This window comes from Astatotilapia calliptera, chromosome 3, assembly GCF_900246225.1.
Source record: "Astatotilapia calliptera chromosome 3, fAstCal1.2, whole genome shotgun sequence".
NCBI classification, from domain to species: Eukaryota; Metazoa; Chordata; class Actinopteri; order Cichliformes; family Cichlidae; genus Astatotilapia; species Astatotilapia calliptera.
In genome coordinates, this window is record NC_039304.1 from 31,942,261 (window position 1) to 31,966,466 (window position 24,206).

The 24,206-nt window shown below is 44.9% G+C and overlaps 3 protein-coding genes across 4 annotated transcripts in view; 2 read left to right on the forward strand and 1 right to left on the reverse strand.

Moving 5' to 3' along the window:
- The window catches only part of LOC113019255 (receptor-type tyrosine-protein phosphatase H-like), a 423,637-nt gene that overhangs the window by 82,484 nt on the left and 316,947 nt on the right, over nucleotides 1-24,206 (reverse strand).
- prr12a (proline rich 12a) lies at nucleotides 1,289-17,577 on the forward strand. Its single transcript, XM_026162833.1, has 15 exons — nucleotides 1,289-2,759; nucleotides 4,637-4,794; nucleotides 5,269-5,430; nucleotides 5,712-10,450; nucleotides 10,907-11,134; nucleotides 11,286-11,985; nucleotides 12,090-12,616; nucleotides 12,753-12,869; nucleotides 13,055-13,188; nucleotides 13,435-13,916; nucleotides 14,025-14,144; nucleotides 14,617-14,714; nucleotides 15,522-15,653; nucleotides 15,974-16,069; nucleotides 16,165-17,577. Exons 1-15 carry the CDS (start codon nucleotides 2,677-2,679, stop codon nucleotides 16,297-16,299), a joined length of 7,911 nt encoding a protein of 2,636 aa, XP_026018618.1. The 5' UTR covers nucleotides 1,289-2,676; the 3' UTR covers nucleotides 16,300-17,577.
- Nucleotides 18,101-24,139, forward strand: irf3 (interferon regulatory factor 3). 2 transcript variants are annotated; one of them, XM_026162877.1, is made up of 11 exons: nucleotides 18,101-18,325; nucleotides 19,760-19,926; nucleotides 20,113-20,284; nucleotides 20,624-20,697; nucleotides 20,817-20,877; nucleotides 20,980-21,048; nucleotides 21,167-21,412; nucleotides 21,641-21,731; nucleotides 22,379-22,665; nucleotides 22,751-22,875; nucleotides 23,370-24,139. In XM_026162877.1, exons 2-11 carry the CDS (start codon nucleotides 19,762-19,764, stop codon nucleotides 23,478-23,480), a joined length of 1,401 nt encoding a protein of 466 aa, XP_026018662.1. In that variant the 5' UTR covers nucleotides 18,101-18,325; nucleotides 19,760-19,761; the 3' UTR covers nucleotides 23,481-24,139. The 2 variants fall into 2 exon arrangements, with proteins under 2 accessions (XP_026018662.1, XP_026018663.1); XM_026162878.1 differs by having other exon boundaries at nucleotides 18,102-18,325; nucleotides 20,983-21,048.

The following is a 24,206-nucleotide window of genomic DNA, read 5'->3' on the forward strand; positions in this document are numbered from 1 at the left end:
GTTCCTTTTTTTTAGTGTGTTCAACTGAGTTCTGTGCCACTCTTACTCCTTTCATTTCCCAGTTTATTTACATCACTGTATATTAAGTACCTAATTCTTTAAATTCCCTTATCCCATTCTTTTGTTTGGCTGTCCTGCTAATGAATATGCAGATAACTGACCTTTTAAATCAACCACTGAGCATTACAAAGGTTCCCTAATGCATCCAAAATACTCACTACAGGGGGGGTTAGCTTAAAAGATACCGGGGTTCCTCACTTTGTTTTAAAATGTTTTGTTGGCTTAAGGGGGCTGAGCTGAGAGTTTAACCAAAACAAGGTGGCTTTTAAAGGCAGTTAGTGTTAGTGTTTTTAATGCTACCCAAAGTAAAAAAAAAAAAAACAGTTTTTTCTTTTAACTCATCTTGACAACATTTTTCACACGCACACATAATTTAAGAAATCTGACATCATACGCACTCAGCTGTTTCTTCGACAAACTATAACCCACAATGGCAACATATGGGAATTTTGAAAGTTATTTAGTAGTCATAGTCATAATGTAAGATTTTACAGACTCTCATCATAATAATTATTAAAACTAAGGAAAAATACAGGGAATAATAGGAATAGTTCCCCAGAGCAGCTTCTTAACCAAAATTATGCATTTGATTGATAGAAATCAGATATAGATATAAATCTTATTGGCCCACACAGTCCAAGAATAACTGATTATGATGCCTTTTCCCCCACTTCCCGCTGATTTCCCCCCAAAAATCAGCATCCCATCATTTGGTGTTACAGTTAATTTCACAGTGTCACAGGATACAGCTTTCAACATAACAGAATAGGTACCAGCATGATGTGTCCTCTTTGCATCTACAGATAAAAGAGGGCATGACAAAACATTGGTGATATTTGCCACCTGTGCTTTTAAGCGGTATTTACAGTATGTGGTTATATTTAACTTGGCCACTAGAGGGCAACAAACATCCATATTCACACAATAATGTGAATAATAACCTGCACAAATAGGCCTCCAGAGCGTGTGCATCATGGGCACACAAAGGGGTCCACATCTACATTCGGCAGTGATTCATTTAAAAGCCCGTTCACCTTTTGTGTAACTTCGCTAATACCTCATCTTGGTTGCATCTCGGTGGATGTGGGCAGCGTTTGGAGACAATGGCAAGTTATTATGATAATCAAGCCAATTAAAGTATCTCACGAAGCCGTGCTCAAGAGCGTGAACCTGTGTCTCAGCGCCACTGAACCCTCCTACTTTATAATGACTGTAGAATCCAGTGTGCCATCTGCTGGTGTAAAAGAATATGTGCATTGTGGGGTCTGGCAGACAGGTTCTCCAAATAATAAGATTAGCAAGAAAAAAAGAAAGATCTAAACAGATCTTGGCATGATAAAGATTATGGAAGGAAGACGGTACTTAGAGTTTAAATGATTAGAGACAATCTGCAGCTTAATTAAATTATTTCATGAAGCATCTCGTTGGAAGCAGGAAATGCCTCTGTACCTCAAAGTAGCTGGACATTTTGGATGCGAATGCGAATGTGTAAAGTAACTGATGGAGGCCCGTAAATCTGATAATTACAGGGATTTTTTTGTTGCACTCGAACGCGTCTAAGCAAATCGCAGCATTCGCTGCGAGCAGGTGACTATTTTGTGTAAATTGATACGTAAAGGTTCAGAAAGGTAACAAAAAAATCTAGAATTTGAGCAGGGCTAGTTGGCAAACTGAAAAGCGTGAATGGAGGTCACCGCAGACAGTGAGTGAGTCTCGGCGGAGACACAGAAAGGGGGAGAGGGAGGACGGACAAGCGGCCAGCCGCCTTCAAAAATGGCGTCTCCGGAGGAAAATGAGTAAAAAATATTAAAACGCGGCCTGCTTTCTTTACACTTCCTCGTTTGGGCTTTAAGGTTTTTCGTGCTCTGGTGGATTTTTTTCTCTCGTGAGCAACCTCGTCGTCGCTTTTACTTGTATGTACCAAAAGAGAAATATGGGGAGCGAGCATTTGGGGAAATAAAAGCAGCCCCGTTTTATTTTGATGCGTCGTTACTGACAGCTAGCATCTGCTGCTAGCTCAACAGCTCTGCTCCGAAAGGGGGGTGGGAACGATTTTGCATGCAAGGGAGGAAAAAAAGGGGGAAGAGGTTTTCAAATTGTGGATTTCTTTGCTCGTCTACTGGGGCTGATTGCTACCAACGTGGCTTGTCGATTGCAATCTTTTCTCGTGCTAGCAGCCTAGCCAAAACTAGCCGAAAGAAAAGGGGAGGAGAGACGGTGGAAAAAGGACGCATTCAAGTCAAATGTTTATCAGCATTTCGCCCATCGCCGGCCAAATCCGCGGCATCTTCATCATGACCGTGACTGGTTTCAGACTAAATCTGCATTCGTGGAAATGATAAATGTGAAAGGCGTAGGAATAGGAGAAAGACTGGCTTTTTTGGAGGTGGTTGGATTATAACCCCGTAGACCCCCCTCTTTTTTTCATCCAGCTTTCTCCTCCTCCCCTCCATTTCTCTTTCAATATGCTGTTTTCCACTCCTGAGGACTTGCTTATGAAACCGGGGAAAATAGTCTGAAAACGAGAACGTGAGAGACTGGATTTTTTTTTCCGTAACCTGCCCTGCGACGTTCTCGTTGCTTTCATCCTCATCGCACACACTGTACACCACATAAATGGATAGAAATTACCCGGGAACAGGATTCGGTGATTTGGGCGCAGGAGCAGGATGGAGTTACGAGAGAACGGCAAAAGCAAGGTATGCATTGGATTCAGACAATGTGCATGCATTAGTGCTACTTTGCACGGTGTGACCCATGTAAACAAATTGTCGCCATTCACGTATAGCCCCATGCCTTGCTATTATGTGTAATGCATTGTCATCCAAACAGTTGCATAGTAATAATATTATAAACAGGAATGGATGAGTGTGTGTCGTGGGGGTGGGCGGGGTGGAGAAAGGAAAGGTAGGGGAAATGAACTGAATGTGATTGACAGACGTGGGTTTTTTAGGTAGACCTGGCAGGGTGGAGGAGGTAGTGGTGGTGGTGGTGGTGGTGGTGATGGTGGGGGGGGGGGAGGAGGAGGATGTCTGGAGTATCCATAGGAATTATTGTTCCCTGTGTGCAGGCCTGGACACAAACCCCCGATAGATGGATAGAAATTCATTGGATTGATAGGATCTGGTAAAGAGTGCAGACGCAGCAAAGCCATTCCAGCAGCACCCCCGAACAGACATCAACAAGATGAACTGATGCATATTAACGAGAGGATGCATTTAATTAAAGATTTCTTAAATAACCACATCTTAAAGAGGCGAAAAAATGGGGAAGGAAATTATTCACACAAGGCTAACGCAACAATCATAATTGAGGTTTTGGCTGTCTTTTTCGCCAAGCATGATCCAAATTGTGGGGTTTTTTGTTTTGTTTTGTTTTTTAAATTTTGGATGATTTGGGTTCATTTGCATAATAAATTGCCCCACATTCACTCTTGTGTCAAACATGCAGCTTGTCGTTTGCCTGAATAGTAAATTTCAATAAAATTAGGCCAAGGGTGAATGCATTTGGTGGTAGTAAAAATCGGCTGGACCCTGTAAGAATGCCTGTCTTTTTTTTAGCTTTGATTAGCCCTGAGAGCTAGCGCTCTGTTGCAGGGATGTGTATCGAGGCCTGTGCATGCAAACGTCATTGCCTCATGTATAGATGCACATGTGTGATATTTAAACCCAGATGTAGCAGCCGGATCACACTCGAAAGCCTTCGCGGTCCCTCGGGGAATAATATTTGATGAAACAAACCTAGCTAGTTGCTGATGTTTGCATGCAGCTTAGCATGCATTTGCGTCGGCTTGCACCATCCAGCTGTTAGCTCCATCATCATAATCAGTGCTTACAAGCATATTAATCAGTTGTCTTTGGTGCTCAGTAAGGAAACTGTATTTTTCACTCGGCGCACTTCCACGCGTTGATTACACATGCTTTATGTAAATGCAAGGCTGGCCTTGCAGTTTGGGCCTAGTATCTGCATTTCTACCATAGCTGCTGTGCTCTGCTAGGCTGTGCTAACAGCAGCACAAAATGTTAGCATGTCATCTGGTTAGCCAGGCAGCCACGCATTTCATCTCTCTTTTGTAAAGCACAGTACTGCCAGTGGAAGCTTTTAAGATTTAAGCAGGGAGTTGATTTAGATTGGGGAAATTACAAATTATGCAATGAGTGTGTCTTCTGATTTCATTATAATAATTGCAAATTAGCTGTTCTTTTATTTTTGCATAGCATGTATACAGCTGGTTTTAAACATTTGCATATGGTTTAATACATTTGGATGTAATGAACAATTCTGTAATCCAATGCTTATCAGAGATTTGCTTTACACCTGTAGATCACGTCCAAGAAGCGTGAAGATATTAAGGGTATGCCCCTAATGAGTAGGGCTGGATGTAACATCATTCATTAAATGAGCGACCTGCATATTAGATGTGTGTTTTTAAAAGGTAGACCCCAGATCAGGAAGTGTTTCCTCATGGGTCACGTTGTGAGAACAGATTATGTTTTCATAAATTCTCATATGAGTGAAATTACTGACAGTTCACAACCCCTCCTCACCCGTCCTCTCTACTCCCATGTCTTCCCAGTCTTGTATATGGGAGTTCCAGATCATCCCACCCTGAGTCTGAGCTCCTTCACCGGCAAGCTTACGCCACCCCTCACCCTCTGCAGGGCTATGCCACCAATCACCACCCAGGGAGCTCTGGCCAAGGCGGAGCTTGGGGAGCAGCTGGACGGAGTTTGGGTAAGATAAATGTCATACCTTCCATGTCACCACCATAAGGGGCCCTGGCAATGAATTATTGTGTCTGTCCATACAGGCCCTGGCAGATTATTGTCATTGAAAAATGTGCACATTATTGCTTGGATGAGTCAAACCCTTGGATGTTGAAGCTTGTGCTCATTCTCATACGTTTTTTGTTTTTTTTTTTCCAATGGCTTATGAGTTGTGTATTTTTTTAGATACAGCTGGAACTTCTACAGTTCCCTTTTATATTCTTTGCTTTACATCAGGTTTGCCAAATAAACCTCTTGAGAAGTTAAACCTAATTTTCTTACTTTACGTACATCTGAGCAACTGGCTTTTTTTTTTGCTTTTTTTTTGTTAAATTGATTGATTGGTTGATTGATCATTTTTATTAATTAATTAATAAAAATTATCAATCTTGATCTTAATCAGTGAATAAATGTTTCATTGTTCTGTCTTTCTTTTCTAAAGGTTTGTCTGGGCTGTTTGATACTGGCCTCCACCACGCCAGCCCCTCTGCTCCCGATGCCTCTGTCATGAATCTGATCTCAGCCCTGGAGTCCCGGGGTCCCCAGCCTCCGCCCTCTGCCTCCTCCCTACTATCCCAGTTCCGCACGCCATCCTGGCAAACAGGTGGGGCTATGTTAGATCTTCCCTGATGTGCTGACATTCAAACAGGCCCCGCAGTCAATATGACATTTAAAAAAACACCCAATGTTTGCCCATCATTATTATTCTGAGTGTGTGACTATGTGTGTTTTATCAAATATTTATTGTACTTGTCTATAGTTTTCCCTTTGACTTGATTAATTTTAAATCCTCTTTTTTGTTTTACTAATTAATTTATGTCAGATTTTGAAATGATAGCTTGAAGGTTACTGAGTAATTTTGCAATGTCTTCCTCTTCTTAACAGCGATGCACACGCCTGCTCCTCCTGAACTATTCATCTCGGGAGCCCTTCCTGGCTCTGGCTCTTTTCCCTCCTCCTCAGCTCTATCAGCCTATCAGCATCCGGCTTCCTTCTCCAGCCGTTCATTCCCTGGTGCCTCCCTTTCCCTCCAGGACACACCCACTTTCAGTCCAACATCCAATGGTCTGCTCTCCCCACATGACCCCCTAATACACATAAAAGCCCCATCTCAGTCAAGTCTGGGATTTGATAGACTCCTGTCCTCACAGGGTGCTGCTGCAGCTGCTTACAGGGGCAGTCAGGATCCCACAGGTGCCACATCAGCCCAAGCGTCCTCTGCCAGGCACCTGCAGTCACACCAGTTCAACTTGCTGTCGTCACAGCTACAGGATCAGTCCTCCCAGCTGTATAATCCGTCAGTCTTTCCCTCAGCCCAGCCCCAGCCTCAGTCTCAGTCCCAGTCTAACTCTGCTCAGGAGAGGGCCGTGCCTCGGCAGGACAGCGTTATCAAACACTACCAGCGCCCCACGCCAGCTCAGTCGCAGCTCTCGTCCTCTGCTGCCCACTCTCTTCAGCACTACCTCGGCTGTTCAGGGCCTGGGTACCAGCAGATCGCCACCCATCACAGGCATGCCGGACTTTCTTGCAGTCCGTTGGGAGACCAGAGCCCCTCATCTGACCACAAGCCCACCTCCCGCACTGAGCAGTATCGGTCAATTAATCAGCCTCCCTATTCCTCCTCTTCCTCCTCCTCCTCTTCCTCCTCAGCTGGGAAAGGTACCAAAAGCAGCTCAAGCAGTGGCTATTCTTCTGGCAGTTCTGCATCATCTTCCAGAACTCCTCACACTCCCCCTTCGGCTTCATCCACCTCCTCTTCCTCCTCTTCCTCTTCTGCCACCTCTGGGGCTCATCCTTCCAACTCGATTCCCACCTCCACTTCCAGTGCAGCCCCTTCCAGGCAACAGCCACCCCCTCAGCCAGCTCCGCCTCCTCCAGCCCCTCAGCAGCAGCCTCCTGCCACCTCTACATCAGCTCCCCAATCTCTTCCAAAATCCTGCCTCTCAGGCTATGGCTCTCCTGTCCCCCCAGTGAAGACCCCCACATCTGCTCTAACTGGTCAGACCCCACCGCAGCAACAAACACAGTCATATTCCCCTAATCAACCCCCCACATCTCACCTGGCTCAGTCCTACGGAGGCTTTAGTTCACCACAAGCTCAAGACTTGAGCTCAGGTACTGGAGGGAAAGGCTATGGAAGTCTGGGAGGACGAAGCCAGTCTTATTCCACTGATCTATATGGAACTGACTCTGCTTATGGATCACTTCCATCCTCTCTGGGTGGAGCTGGAAGCCCATCGCTAGGCTATGGAGCCCCAGGCCACTCACCTGCCCTTCTAAGGTCAAGTGGTTCGTCAGGCAGTGGAGCATCTGGGGGAGGAAGCAGCAGTGGCACAGGAAGTGGAAACTCTGGGTCAGGGGGAGGAGCAGGAAATGGTCTCACCAATGAGAGAGGTGGAGGAGGTAGTGGAGGTGCGTCTTACCATATCCCAGACTCCAGCCCCTCTCCATCAGGCAACTCTGGCATCATCCGTCCAGGGTTGCACTCACCAGTACCCAACTGCCCTACTCAATCTCCAGGAGGACCAGGCTCAAATAAATACATTTCCTCAGTTCTCTCCCCGACTTTCTTAGCCTCCCCACAAGGCTTCCCTGACACCAGAGGTCCCAGCTCCCAACCTCAGTCGTATCACTCCACCTCCTCCAAGACGAAGGCGGACACTTCTATGCTAGGCGTGGGTTCTCAGAGATCTCAAGAGGAAGTAGATGACGATGATGAGTTCTTGATCCAACATCTGTTGCAAGCCCAAGCGAGCCCTGCTCCTCAGGCTGCTCATCACCATCCTCAACAACAGCCCCAGCAGACATCTCAACAAACACAGCCTCAGCCCCAGTCAGTGCCCCCAACCACTGATTCAGGCAAAGGGATGAGCTATGACATGAGTAAGACTCCTGAGGAGAGGTACCACCCTCAGAGTGTCATACGTACCCACAGTGCCACAACCACTGCTGGAGTAGGAAATGCAGGTTCTGGAGGGTCCATCTCAGGGCTGGATAGCCAGCTGGAGATGTCACTGAAGAAACAACAGCAGCAACATCAACAACACCACCATCAACAGCAGCAGCAGCAAAGGAACGAGCGCTCCGTGGGAAGCAGCAGGAGCAGCGGTGGGAGAGGCAGCGCTGAACAAGTACACTCCCACCTCCATCACCATGATAACTTAGGCTCCGTAGTCCACTATGGCCGGGGCGACCCATACACTCAGCACTCCCTCGCTCCCCAGCACTCCTCACACACTCAACATGTGTCCTCACACTCGCAGATACCACCACACACCCAAATGGAGCTCCAGAAGAAGCCACAGGAGCGTGCAGAAATCCCTTATCCACGGAAAACACCTGAGATCCAACAGCAGCATTCCCAGTCTCAAGCTGCTGCGTCCCTGATGGACTCTCCCACCGATCAGTCTCGTCAGCCACCACATCTGCTCCAGTCGGTGTTGTCTCACACCACCCGCAACAAGATGGAGCCCCATCCACAGCACCACAAGATGGACTCTCATCGGCAACACCAACAGCATCACAAAATGGACTCCCATCCTCAGCACCAACAGCACCAGAAGATGGACTCCCACCAACATCAGCAGCACCACAAAATTGACTCTCATTCACAGCATCAGCAGCACCATAAAATGGACTCTCTCCCCCAGCAGCAGCAGCACTCTATTAGCCAACAACAAGCTGTAATGGATAATACTGGTGGGAGACTTGGCTCGAGTAAACACCAGCCTCAGTCTCAGTCCCAAGCCACCCAGCTCCAGCTTCAGCTGCAGTCCCAAGCTTTGGAGGTAGCAGCGGCTCACTACAACCACGGGCCCCCGCCACATCAGCACGAGCAGAGCCAGGTCAAACAAAGCTCTGTGGTCTCTTCCCTGGACATGCTGGAGCGCTCCCTCTCCCAAACCTCCAGCACAGACGTCGCAGTTGCAGAAGACAGACGTGGCGGACCGGGCAGCGCAGGAAGGAGCGGAGCGAGTGGCGAGCGCCACCGACAACAGCAGCAAGAGCAGCAGAGGCAGCATGCGCCCCACCATCAGCCTCCCCAAACCCACCACTCGCAGCAGCATTCAGCCTCTGAACTCCACTCCTTCCTTACGGAGCCTGACATCGGCTTATCGACCCCGTCTCACATGCATCACCTTTCCCAGCACCACGCGCAGCAGCAGCAGCATCCGTCCTCGCAACACCAACAAACCCACTCTCACCACCCACATACACAGCCCCACCCTCAGCAGCCTCCTCACCCTCATCATATACCCCCACCTTCTGCTTCGGCCCTCTCGCAGCCTCAGCCTGACCCACAGCAGCCGCTCTCAGCCCAGCTCACCCCTCAGCAGAGCCAGCTGGACCAGCAGCGCTCAGAACAGCACCAGTTTGACACGGTCAGCCCCGTGGAGAAAGCAGACCAGAATCAGCAAAGTAACCGCTTTGTACCCTTAACGTCTATCTGCTTCCCAGACTCCCTGCTTCAGGATGAAGACCGCTCCTTTTTTCCAGGAATGGAGGACATGTTTTGCGCAGAGGACTACAAGTCTAGCTGTGCTGGTGGTGCAGGACCAGGGCAGGAAGAGATGAATGAAAGCCACACCGGGCAAGAAGGAATGGATGCACTGAAAGCGGGACAGAGTGCAGGTGGAGCAGGGGGAAGCAGTGGCCCAAGTTATGACATAATGGGTCATCATGGTGGAGACCAGGGTTATGAACCTTACTGTCATGGCTTGGATGAACCTTCCAACAACACCATGACCCTGGATCTAGACTCCCTTAAAACACATGAGCTGCCTTCAACTGTCAACACTGAGCAGCTAGGTTTGATACAGTCACAGGCCCCAGCGATGGGTATGACCTCCAATACAGCTGGTCCCAACAATTCTGGAGCTAAAATGTCCTCAGGGCCTGGAGGAACTAACGCGGGACCTGGTTCTGGAGGTCTCCAGTCTCCCATTTTTTGCTCATCTCGTCCCAAGAAGCTCCTTAAGTCTAGCTCTTTCCACCTGTTAAAGGAGCGCAGGGACCCCAACACACTGCCTAAGAAAAGTTATGCTCAAGAGTACGAGTTTGAAGACGATGAGGATAAAGCCGATCAGCCAGCTGACATCCGGCTGAATAGCCGGAGACTCCCGGACTTGTTGCCGGATTTGGTGTCCAGCTGCAGAAAAGGAGGAGGAGGAAGTGGCTCTCTCAGCCCTTTAATGGGTGACATTGATTTCTACCACTCCTCTGGCTACTCGACTATGGGTTCACACACACTCCTGCCTCCAGAAGGACCCAAGAAGAGAGGCCGAAAGCCCACTAGGCCCAAAAGAGAGGGTCCTCCAAGGCCAAGAGGGAGACCCCGCATCCGTCCTATGCCTGAGCCGTACACTCCAAGAGGGATGATGGGGGAGATGGGTGGAATGACAGTAGGAGGGGGATTCAGCGTAGAGGGGCGAGGGAGGGGTAGGGGCCGTGGAAGCCGAGGCAGAGGAGGAAGAAGGGAGGATATGTATATAGAAATGAGCGGGAAGGAGCCGGATCAGATGCACCACCATCACCTCCATCAGCAGCAGCAGCCGCCACAGCAGCTCCATCACCAGCCACAGCAGCAGCAACAGCAGCAGCATGAGCCAATTCCACCTCTCAAGGTCAGTGGGATTCTGCCAGGAAAAGGCAGGTTTGACGCTGATAAAAGTACAAAGCAAACACTAGTTTTTTGGGTTTTTTTGTTTGTTTTGTTTTTTTATTGTGGTCTGATGGTGGTCACTGTAAAATCCCATATAAAAGAAGGGGTTCACATATAAGCCCTGACTTTAAATAACGCAGATTTACTGATGTGATAGCAGGGAGTGTTACCTGTGTGTGGATGCTTCTTATTGGAGTCGTGAGCCAGCTGAAGGTTGCTGTTTGTGTTTTGTTTTTTTCCCTCTCTGTCTCTGTTTCATTATTAGTCACTGTCCTCCATTTTTTTCCTAGTTATTATAACTGATTATTTCTTAAATTTAAAATTAATTTATCTTAGGTTTCTAGATTTTTGCCAACTACGCCTTTACATTCATGCAAAAATACAATTAATATGAGGTTTATTCTCTTTTTATTTTCAGATCAAGTTACCCATTGGTACTCTGTCCTCCTCTGATGCTTTGCTGAGGACAGATTCTCTGTCTGGCACGGACCCTGCTTTGTCAGACGGCTCAGTTGGCTCTGCTCCCTCACTTGGTTTAAGTCCCGGACCTCCCTGCAGCACTGAAAGCACCAGAAGTCAGGACAAGATCAAACATAAAAGCCAGATGATGGGTGAAGGAGTGGATGACGAGGGGCTGGAGGAAAGGGTAACAGCTACAGGATTTCATTTTCGCTGTGTGAAGAAGAAAATGTTGAAAATTGCTCAGGCTGAATTTAAATGAAAATAATTTGACTTTGTGGCTCGATAGTTTTTGTATTTGATCTGAATTAGAGGTTCTTGTTTTGTCTTTCTTTTAGGGGGATGAGAAGGACTCTGAGTCCAAGGCTGGTTTTGTTGCTTCATTTCTGGATTTCCTGAAAACGGGAAAGAGACATCCAGGCTTGGACATCTCACCGGGAATGGAACCTGACAATGGTGAAACTTCACCCTGTAAATCAGGAGGACTACGCTCACTGTCTCCTGCACCACCTCCACCACCACCACCGCCCCCATTCGGGGATGGTGAAGGTAATGGAGGTCTGGCTTTGGGCAACTGCCCCAGCCCCAAGCGTTTAGAAGATGAGCTAAAGAGGAATCTGGAGACTTTGCCCTCTTTCTCCTCCGATGAGGAGGACTCAGTGGGAAAGAACCAGGACCTCCAGAAGAGCATCTCCTCAGCAATTTCTGCTTTGTATGACACTCCTCAGCTGACATCAAACATCCAGCCCCCGCTACCGCCTCCCCAGTCTCAAAATCAACCAAGTCAAGGCCCTCTTACACCCGCAATGCAGCCCCCGACGCTTAGCCCACAGCCTGCCATGCACACCCCCCACACCCAGCCCCAATCCAACGAACCAGATGTCCTTCAGCCAGAAGATGTAGACATGAATGAGAATAAGGAGGAAGAAGAGGAGGAGGAGGAAGAGAATGAAGAGGAGAGAAGCACCGGTGGCGATGAAGAGAGTGATATGACGGAGGAACCACAGCTGGAGACCCTGGGTGCACCAAAGCTTGATGGTAAGAGTGGGAGTTGCCTTTTAGAAATTTAGTTTAGAAATTCCTTTAATGTGTTTGTTAAAAGAATTAATGGTATTGAATTTCTTGTCCCTCCTTCCTTCCAGCTCCTCTCCCTGAGATTCCTCCAGAACCCACAACTCCTGAACCTCCCTCTGTTCCTCCATCTCCTGCTTCATCCTCGTCTCCTTCTCACTCTCCCCTCCCTCCTCTCTCGCTCCCCTCACCCCTGCCTCCAGCAGAAGAACAACAAGAGCAGGAGGACTCCCAGCCTCCGAGCCCTGTCGCTCCCACACCTCCTTCCCCCCCACCTGCACCTCCCACACTGGCTACTATCCCACAGCCTGCCACCCCTCCTCCTCCCCCTCCTCCTGCTTCAGCCCCTACTCCAGCTCCAGTCTCCCCTCCTCCTTCTGTAGCTCAGAAGGAGTCTCCCATGCCATCTCCCGAGTCCCCCGCCTCTCCAGAAGAGCCCCCAGCTCCTAAGATCACCTCGCTGCATCTTGCTCAAAAGCAAGAAGATGCTGCCATTGTTGGAGAGAGCGAGGAGGATGAGAGTGAGAGTGGAGGGGAGGGCATCTTTAGAGAAAGGGATGAGTTTGTGGTGCGTGTGGAGGACATTCGAACACTCAAGGTATTTATATGAATCTGTGAATTTTTAAAAATTTTTTTATTTATTTTTTAACCTATATATTAATCTTTATGTGGCTACGAAGGCATCAGTAGAGTTTTAAATACAGTAAAATAACTGATTGTGTGTTTGGATACAGCTGGCCCTGCAGACTGGCCGTGAGCCTCCACCCATCTGGAGGGTGCAGAAAGCCCTGCTGCAGAAGTTCAGCCCAGAGATCAAAGATGGGCAGAGACAGTTCTGTGCCACAAGCAATGTGAGTTCACCCCACGCCCTCGCTAATGTACCTTCAAACAAGTCTGTTTATATGCTCTTTAGTGTTCTAGCCATAATATCATAAAATAATGCAGTGTATGATATACAGGCTTTACGCCTGTCTGTATTGTTATATCATCTTCAAATTTAATGGAACTAAAAATTGTTCTTCCTTTTCTGGCTCAGTATCTTGGATACTTTGGAGATGCTAAGAGGCGCTATCAGCGAATATATGTCAAGTTTCTGGAGAATGTCAACAAAAAGGACTATGTCAGAGTGTGCTCCAGGAGACCGTGGCGCAGAGCCACACCTGCTCTCAGGTAAGAATGTTCTTCTTGCTGAAACCAATGCCCATAAAGAATTTGAAACAAACTAGAGTAGATCAATGATGCGACTACCATCCAATCATTTCAGATATTAGGGAAATGCATCTACAGAAGCTGGTTGTTGATGATCGAATCATCACCGTTTTTCTGGACTTTTTAACAATTGAGGACAGGATGAGTAAAAACCCCTCAATGTTATACTGTGTTGTACTAAATAAAATTGATTTCCTCATCCTACAGACGTCAGTCCCTCCCCAGAATGGCGTCCCCTCCTGCCACTCAGGTGCCATCAAGAGTAGTGGAGAAAGAGGAGAGAGTGGCTCCACCAGTCCAGCGTGAACAGAAAGAAAAAACAAGAACGGCGACCACAACAACCACGACGACGACAAAAGAACCACGAGAGAGGAAAGAGCTCTCAGCTGCTGTGACTAAAGCTGAGGAGAAGGAGAAAAACCGGGACACAGAGAAAGAGAGGGAAAAGGAGAAGCGGGTGCAGTCGCAGCAGGAGAAAGCGGAGAAACGTGCAGCGGAGCGAGGTAGGACGAAGGAAGACAGGAAAGTGGTGGAGAGGAAGGAGAAGGAAAAGGCCGAGCGACCACCCAAGTCCAAGCCAGCCAAGGTGAAGGCAGAGCCGCCGCCCAAGAAGAGGAAGAAGTGGCTGAAGGAAGTACCTTCATCATCTGACTCAGACTCATCGGACGAGGCAGCTAGCGAAAATGAAAGTGAGACCCTTCAATTCTTTCACTGTAGATGTGTTTGTTTTGGGGTTTTTCATATTTTAATTAGTGTGATGGTAGAAGACTCCGTTTAAAACTGGTTCTCACTCACAGTGCCAGTGAAAGGTGGAGTGAACAACCGTGCCATGAGGGAGATGTTCAGGAGTTACGTGGAGATGCTGGTGAGCACGGCCCTGGACCCTGACATGATCCAAGCTCTGGAGGACACAGACGGTGAGAACCGCGCACACATCCTTCTCAACATAATTACCAGTTTTATGTTAACTGGAAAATAAAGAAATAATTATCAGATGCAATTATTAAGTGAGAAAATCTCTGCTCTAACTGGGTTAGCCTGTCTGGTAGCTCACTTTTCTCTAGCTTAAATATCTGCATTGAAACAACTGGATGGAGGTATTTTCATAAGCAGAAAGTTTGGGCAGGTTGAGTAAACATCACCGTTTCTGTCAAGTATCAGCTGCCAGGTTTTAGGTCGAAGCCTCCGGCTGGACAAACAGCCCACACGTTATGAGTTTATGAGCAGTCCAGATAAACCAGTTGTGACAGGTTAGGGGGGGAAGCCCTGGGAGTGCATGAAGAACTGCAGCCAGGGAGAGCTGCTTTCAGTTTGCTGCTGGCATTAAAATGATTGGCAGCTACATGAATGATGACTAATGAAACGTCTTTTACATTGATTGGCCATCAGATGAGCTCTACCTCCCTCCGATGAGGAAGATTGACAGCATCCTTAGCGAACAGAAGAGGAGGTTGTTGAGGAGAGTCAGCATGAGCTCTCAACACCAGGTAATCTGTGAATGTGCTGCTTATTTTTCTGTCCCTCTGGCTCACATAATAGAAGGTAATAAAAGTATTTTACACTGCTCTGTTTTACCGCCTGTAAAATATGCTGATGTTTGTGTTGGAAGAAACCTATTTACACTTTACACAAAGTCAAAGTGTCTTAAAAGGTATTTCATTTTCTTCTGGATGGATCTTATATCATGTTAGTCACCTCTAGCTTACAATAATGCCATTTCTGCTTCCTGTGCTACTTTTGTTCACCCAAGACTCAGATTGCAGAAGGTTGCCACAACACACCAAAACATTAGTTTGTCATAATAAGAAGATTGGAATAAGGAAAAAACCTGTTTTTGTTTATGGAAATGAGAGGATGCAAATTTAATGACCGATGCCTTAAGGGTGACAAGGTGGTTAAAACTGGTGGATGGATCTCATGCTTGACTTGACATGAAGTTGTTTACTTGTTTGAGCTTAAAAAGCTGTTAAATCTGCATAAATTTTTTTAAAAATATTTTTAACCAATTCATATCCAGATTTTTAATTATTATTGTATGGAGGACGTTTGAAAACCACTAGACTAACAGATAACTGACACTATTTTCTTAACTAATATTTTAGTTTAATTTTTATTTCAAAAGTATAGTATTTATTTTTGTATTAGTTGAATACAATGGTTTAGCCAACTGATAACCTTGGTAGACCCTGTAACAGGATGCCTGCAGGTAAATGAAATGATCCTTGAACTCGAGGACACTGGTGTTTTGTGTGTGACTGTTTTGTGGCTGTTCCTCATTGCCCCTCTCTCTACAGGAGGTCCTGCATGCTTACCCCCAGATAATTGTAGACCCCCTGGATTCAGGAGTGGTGAGGGTCCGGCTAAGCGGTGATGCTTACAACCGCAAGACCCTCAACAGAGTCAAGAAGACCCTGCCTAAACCACAGGTGTGCATTATTTTGTGTTTGCTAAGCGCTATGAATAGTTAGAAATCCCAGCGTACAGCAGTACATCTGTGCACAGTTCTGTGAAATTTTGTGTGACTGTAAATTTTGTCAATCACAAAAAAGCCTTGAACCACGGTAGTCACTGAAATCACTACACTGACAGAATTAATCATTACTGTGAAGGGTGGTAGGTGGACACAAACACCTGTTGCAAGTTTCCAAACCCAGAACAGCAACACTTAGTTTTACTTTACTTTTTTTTTCCCATAAATAATCTCACTAAAATTGACTCCAGCAATAATCCGAGTTCTTTTTAATAGGACCTTAAATTGTCAGCTGAGTCTTATCGGATCTACAGTCTCTACCACTCCCTGCATCATTATAAATACCACACCTTCTTACAGTGCAAGAAAGAGGTAAGAAACCATATTGTTTCTGCTCATTTTGAAGCTTCTACTTCCATGTGTTTGGTTTGGTTACAATTGTCTCTCCTTCCATCCCATTCTCCCAGACCAACACCATTGAGCAGGCAGCTGAGGACCCGGGCCAAGAGGAAGTGGTGCAGCAGTGCATGGCCAACCAGAACTGGCTGGACAGCCTCTTCAGCTCCTTCATCGAGCTGCTCACGCTCAGCACCAAAGCCTGATTCAGCCACATAAAGACACAGACAGTGAATTAAAGTAAGAGTATTTGAAAACAAAAAAGGAAAGAGATGGATCCTACTGTACAGCCCCCTCCCCCTCCCCTCTTCAAATCTCTAAGGCCCTTGATGAACACGAGAGGGTCTGTTGACGTGACCTCGGACACTGGCCTGTTTTTTTTTTTGTTTTGTTTTTTTTAAAAATTTGTTTGTTTTTGTTTTCTTGTTGTTGATCAATGATTAAAGAAATGTCTTACTTTGTGAGAAGGGGACCCCCACTCGTGGTCACGGGGCACCAAAGGGTCAGGAGGAAACTGATTGTTTTACGGGAAAAAAAAAAAGGGAGAGAGGCAAGGTGGAAGGACAAAGAGGAGGATCGCCAAGTCAACGTGGGAGCCACTGACATCCTGTTAACTGTGTGTCATAAAGACAATAGCTCAAAGAGAAACTATTACCGCTTAGTTTTTACATAAATTATTTTTTGAAAAGACTAACATCAGCTGTTGGCTTTTGAAAAGATTAGAGGAGGGCGAGGATGCTTTTTAAAAACTGCGTGCGCCGCAAGCAGACTCACTCGTCGGCAGACAGAAACCTGAAATGTGTTAATAAACGCTCTCTCTCTATCGCTATCTCTCATTCTGTGCTATGTGAAGGGCAGCACCAGTCAGCTGTGTGATAATATATAAACACATTTTTATTATTTATATGAGGAGGTTTTTAACTTAAGCTCTCACAAGTGCTGGTTTGCTGCCCTTAAATGCTTTTTTTTGTTTTTTGGGTTTTTGTTTTTTTTTTTATTAAGAGTTGTTTTCCACAGGTTCAGTATACAATCATAACCCACATATCCAAGTCGTCTTCCCCTCTATCCAAAAAAGACCAGACGTTGAGACAGACATGTATCAAATACAGTGGGTGTAAAATAACAGCAAAAGGAAAAAAAAAAAAAAAAGGACGGGGAAAATAAGGAGACTCTATTTGACTCTTTACATTGTTGTGCTTCAGTTCAATCATCATTCATGCAGGTGCAAAGAAAAAGAAGTAAACTGTCCATCTCCCACGTGGGAAGGAGGAGTATAAACGAGGAATATTTAAACATGAGATAGGCATTTCATTTTTATCATTTTGATGTTTGTGCATACTATGACTTATTTTGAAAACAATCTAATTTTCCATAAAAAAAGGAAAACAAAGATGTGTAAATACTGTACAGTTCTTGATGAAATTCTTTGTCCTTCTGTACATTAACTCTCCTGTATTTGAGAAACAAATAAAAGCTGCAAAGAACAAATGGTTTCATTTTCCTATATATACACACACACACAGGTGTATATATAGTGTGTGTGTGTGTGTGTGTGTGTGTGTGTGTGTGTGTGTGTGTGTGTCCATCCATTTTAGCAGGGACATCTCAACTTATTGAGACCTTAAGAGGAAGGTCTGTTTGGGTGGCTCTTATGTTTAAAATGAAAGTCCCAGTTTACACAAAAATGTGCTCAACTTCTAGTCCAACTTGGCTGTTTTGACACATTAAAGCAAAAAGGACAGAAGTTTCCCTGTTGCAGTTCACCCAGGTAAACATTTTTCAACCGATGTACTTTCCATAAAGACATCAATTTTCAAAGCAGGGTATTTCCATTTGTCTTAATTGTTTACCTCAGAGGGATTAGATGTGCATTATGCCAATGAGAGAGAGAGAGAGTGTGTGTGTGTGTGTGTGTGTGTGTGTGTGTGTGTGTGTGTAACCCCTCCTAGCGGGACCAGCTGGTATGAACCCATTGCTGACGTCACATCTGGAAAACGAAACCGTGAACTCGGAGTTTCCCGAGAAAGGCTTGTTAGCCGGAAAGCATCCGCACTCAGGGCAGTGTTTAAAGTATCTGCGGCGGGGACGGTATGTGACAGTTTGGAGCACAGCTTCAGGTGACACGACACACAGCTACCGTACAGCCGTCACTGTACTGATTTCTGCACCCGGGAAACGCTCTGACTTTGAAGTCAACCCTCACCTGCACCGACTGAAACGTCAGCACTGAAGGTGGGAGAGTTTTTGTTGTTAGCGCTGGCACCGCTGTCCCAGAGTGGCATTAATACAAAGGTTACTACTATGACTACAGCATCGTTCAAAGACTGTACTCGTTTTCGATCCTGGAGTGTTTGCACTTGAATATCTTTGGTTCAGGCAGCTGTAAGAACCGCTTATGCTCTACTTTGACGACAGTTAAACAACAAGACCAGTCTAAATAACTGTTATTGTGAAAATAAATGCTGTGTGGAAGATTTTTAGGATTATATAAATACTTCCATATATTACATTACACTTTAATACATTATAAACACAGTGTTTAGTATTACTACACTTTAATACTATTTTATATTATCGTAAGTTATGTCGTTAATTAGTTAATTAATCTTTATAATGAAACCGTTTCTACTGTTGCTGAACAGCTGTTGTCTATGTGCCCGCTTCCTCTTTCATGCAATTGAAAATTGGCAATAAAAACCTGTAATCGTCCCAGCTGCACGACAGCTTTCCTGACATCCGGATGTTCGTGCTCAGGTTTCTTCTTAAACTTTTGATAATCTAATGCATATTTGATCGTCTAAATGAAACCTTCATTTAACTTGGCCCCTTTTTTCTGTTAACTCACTAATGCTAATATAATAGTGTCAGTTATAGATTACTTTTTTTGCTGTTGTTGCATGAGATGTGACTAAATAGCACCATCTGCAGGCAAGCATGGAAATATAGTTCAAATGAATGCATAATCTAAACAAGAAAATTTATTATAAATAAATATGAATATACTGTTCTTGACAAATTTGTTAGAGCACTACTCAATGTAAGGTTTATGCCAAAATACTGGTAATTACCAATATATGTATTTTTTTTTATATTTCTGTAAATTTCATCAACAAGTCTGCGCTCTTTAATCAAAATCATATTTTTACTGTAATAATATAAATTGTTCTTATGTATGATTTTTAAAATGTACTGTTTTACAAAAGAAAGCAGCAAAAGTAGGACAGTAAATTATTATTTTTGGATTAAGATGCAAAATTACAGTTATTTACTTTCATTCCTGAATGAAAAATGACTTGTGTTTTTTATGCTTTATTAATTTCTGACTTCTCAGAGAGGACCAGTGTGCCGATTCAAATTTGGATATAAAAACGTGAATTCAGTTTGTTGTTTACTAAATAAATATGAGTCAGTTTTTGAGAGATTTCCTCATTATTATTTTTTTGTTTGTTTTCTTCTTTTTATGATTGGTGGGCTATTAAATTTGTCTGTATATAAATAATTATATAGCTCTAACCTCCAGTACAGACGAGCTATTTTAATGAACTGCCTGAATGAAGGAATAGCCTACATCACATCCAAGTGATTGTTCGTATGATAGCAAAAGAGTACAGGATCAGTAAGCTGTACGTCAGGCAGTGATGCACGTTATATTTTGTCTTATTGTAGAAATGGCTCATTCGAAACCACTGCTCATCCCGTGGCTGCAGGAACAGATTAACAGCAACAAGTATCCTGGTGTCCAGTGGACAAACCCAGAGCAAACAAAGTTCTGCATCCCGTGGAAACACGCTTTGAGACAGGACTCCTCTAACACTGACATTCTCATCTTTAAGGTAGCCATCAAGGGCTGACATGACATGACAATCTAATAGAAACCAGTCATGAGCATGAATTTGATATCAGCTATCCGTCCATCTTCTGCTTATCTCATTCTTTGTCCACTAATCCGTTCTTTGTTAGTCTTTAGTCTGTTCACATCAGGAGTTTCTTCCGGCTTTCATCCTGGTTTTGCCCCGCAGGCCTGGGCGGAGGTGAGCGGCAGCGGCCGGGCTAATGGAGACCCCTCAGTCTGGAAGAGGAACTTCCGCAGCGCCCTACGAGCTAAAGGCTTCAAAATGGTGGATGACAACAAGAATGATGCCGCTAACCCCCATAAAGTCTTTCAGTGGCCGGACGAGTCAACGTCAAAAGGTGAGGACCCGCTGACCATTTGGATCTTAACTACAGTGGATAGAAAGCAAATTCAATTCAAAGAAATTGTTTGCTTATTTCAAAAAACTCTGCTGTTTGGCACTCAAAATGCACAGAAAAAAAAGATCAGCAGGATGTTCTGCTTTTTACTCATTTTATAACTGCAATCAATCAACTTCATATTGCATTTGCAATTTAAATCTGATAATGCAGTTTTGCACCGCATGCTCAGTTCCTGTCTGTCCGTGCAGCACATTTTGCATACACTCATGTCTCTGTATCTCTAACTAGACATGTTTCTCAGAAAATAAAAAAAAATGCATGTTTTCACTCCTGAAGCTAACTCTTGTGCTGGATCCCAGGAGCAAGATGGGGCTGATTTGTTTGCAGATCTGGGCATTTCCATTCAAGAGGTGAGACTGCTCTGTTGGATTGTTTACCTGTAAGAGGACAGATGGCAACAAAAAAGAGGTATTGCTGAAATGCTGGGTATTGATGTAAGTGAATAAGATGTGTGTCGGTGTTATCCCAGACCCAGGACATCCAGTGTTTAGAAGGATGTCTCTTACTTCCAGAAGGCGCTGTGTTTTTGGGTGAGAGCAATTGCCTTTTTCATTGGATTTAGAAGGGGAACATTAGTCTGGCGCTTATTAGCGACAATCGCCATCTGAATGTGTCTGGTCCATATCTGCCAGCAGAATCTGCTGCCAGCCCGGATATTCTCCAGGAGTGTCTCAGAGGAATGAACATCAGCCCTGAAGCAGGTAGGCTTATCAGCTCTGCTTATCATTTTCCTCCTCGCTGCTGCAGTCAGAGCAGAAAACAAAGAGTATCTGAGGTACTTTTCTACAAGCTGGTTCAGTTTCTCCAACTTTTCCACAGAGGGCACCGCAGGCTTTGAGCCTCCTCCCGAGCAACAGCAGCTGCAGAATCAGGTTGCGATTGGTGGACACCCGTTGCCTGGGCAACAGCAGTATCCAGTAATGTATGAGGGTGCAGTTACTGAAGCTGGGTTGCCTGAGCAACCAGCACATCCAATTGGGGGAGCTGAGGGAGGGGCCTATGATGAGCAGTTGGCGGCACAGTTCCTACAGACAATGCAAAAGACCAGCGATGGAGATAATTTCAGTAAGTTGGAGAAGGGGGTGGGTGGGGGGGGGATGCTATGCTGCTGTATCAGACAAATGGGGATTTTTAAACAGACACTCTGAAATGACATCCAGCACACACAGTATTCAAATGGAACGTGTTTAACAGGGACTTATATACAAAGCGCCCTGACAATGTGAATAGCAGGGACAGAGTGGAACTGTAAGCACCTTTCCTCATACACTTCCACTGTCTCTGAATCCACAGGGACTCAATTCAAGATATCTGTGTACTACAGAGGGGTGAAGGTTTTGGAGCAGATGGTTGAGAATGAGGCTGGAGTGCGCTTGGTCTACAGGTAACATCAAAATGAACGCGACAAATGCTCAGCAGTTCCAGTTCAAATATACTGTAAAACTTGCTTCCTTATTCTCGTTCCTAGAGGGACAAACTGAGGGAGATGCTACTGTTTTTTCTATCTGAGATCAGGAGTTTACATTAGCATGAAGGCATGAGTACCACTTTGTCTTTCCTTTAAAAAAAAGAGAAAAGAAATCCTCCCACCTCTAAAGCTCAGTAATTTTTTTTTAAATGTAATGATTTATTTATTCAGCCAAGTTCCCCTTCACCAGGCAAAGCATTTTGAGGGAACAGAGCTTAGAATAAGGACTGAAAATGTAATCTCTAAAATCACAGTATGCAATTTTTGCCTTCAAAGTTCAAGATTCAACAATCTTTATTGTCGTTATGCACTGTTTACTTCTGTAACCATACTGCTGTGTTTCAACTTAGCATCAGTGCAACAACTGCAGTGAAAACAGCAATACTGAATATAACGTGGTCTGTTTAACTTATAACTAATTATAGTTTATATATTGCAGGATTTTTCATTGCTGATATCTTTGATTAAAAAAAACACAAAACAGCCTCTAGCAAATGCGACTGTTTTAAACTCAGCGATTTTCTCCGATAACTGAAATATAGAAATGCTTGTATTCACATCAGTACTGATCTCAATGGGACAGTTTTGGATCGTGAGTCAGGCCTCACTATAGTCTCCCTGCCAAGTCCCGGAGCCATGGTGGATCAAAACCAAGCCAGCCTCACCCAGCGGATTCTGGACATGCTGGGTGATGGCTTGGAGGTTGGCGTGTCGGGCCAAGTGGTCTACAGCCAGCGACGGGGGGAAAGCAAAGCTTTCTGGAGCTTCTGCAAATTTGACCAGAGCAGACAACCCCAAGAGATTTCTAAACATCCTCAGGTTCTTTACAAGTTCACGGACTTTGTGCGAGGTAGGTAAGAGGAATTATTTTGGAGCTTTTGTGAATTTAGTGGCTTTAGGTACAGTTTTTTATGTATCGTCTCCTGTCTGCTTAGGAATAAAGGACTTCATTGAGGGGAATGCTAAAGAGTGCGCTCCCTGCTCCCTGTTCTTCTGTATTGGGGAAAAGTGGCCCGACCCACAATGCAAGCCTTTGGAGAAAAAACTCATCGCAGTGGAGGTGAGGAAACTTTCTGAAATTATTTAAAACATGCATACAGTGCTGTGCTCTCACAGACCTCTAAGCAGTATTTCAAATAGGCAGAGATTTTTTTCCCCCTTTCTGCTGCACAAACTTGTATTAAATTTCATGAGCGATCAACCTCTAAAATTGCCCTCTCACGAGGAGGGAGCCGTACTCAGCAGCACTTTTGAAGAGGCAATTTTGCCTCAGTATTGATTAACAGCACAAAGGGAACAAAGCCTGAATACCGGCGCTGACAGCTGATCCTTCAGGTGTAAAAGCTTTTTTTTCTTTTCGTCCTTCTCCTCAGCCTCCACACAGGACGGCACACTGAGAAATCAAAAGCTTTATATAAAAAGTTTCTCAAAGAAACCAGCTTGACGCGTCTCATTGCTCGACCTTTCTCTGATTTCACTGCTACCGTCGAGCTCAAACGCGTCGCCTTTGCACTCGCGCCTGACTCCCGCTCCTTATTTATTTTCTCCGCTCAGGTGTGCCTGACTTCGATGGAGTTACTCAAGAACATGGCTGTTGAAAACGGCGCCTCTTCCCTGAAGTCTGTAGAGCTGCAGATGTCCCTGGAGGAGATGATGGAGTACTGAACATTTGGAAGCGGTGGCTGTTTTACTAATTTGAGATTTTTAATCTTGGCTTCTTAAAACATCTCAGTTATGTTTGTGAATAATGTTTAATAATGACACTGATACTGTGTTGGTTTGTACTTCACCCGGGATCAAACGGTCTGACTTATACTGTATGGAGACTAAGTGTGCACTGATTTCTATCTTAGGATTTTAAAACAAGTCACAGGGACATGATCAGGGTTGTTACTGAAAATCAAGATCACATTTTTACAGTAATGAGCTGATGTCACTCAGGTAAAGAGACATGACTTTCACTCATTTAACATTTTGTGCCCTCCTCCTCTTTTTAAGCTTCACTTTTCCTCTTTTAAACTGAGTCTTAATGGCAGTCAAAGTGAAACACCACCCATAAGCTGCAAGTTTTCCTGCTCATGAACTTATTTGTTATAATAATCGGCCTAATGCCGTGAAATTAATGTGTTAAGGGGTGAACAAGTGCAACCTGGTAACAAACCCCCTGCTAAAGTGTAATACAACAAAGTGAAATTGGCATTAGTGCCTTGAATACAACAGAGCCACAGATAAAAATAAATATACAAGCTGATTTTAGCAGTGCAGATGTAGCCAGAGCATCTGGAGCTTTTTTGACATTATTAGCTTAATATGAGGAACATACACCTCAGCAGATGTCATGTGCTACGACACATCAGCGTGCTGTGCAGATAACCACACTGATCGATACCG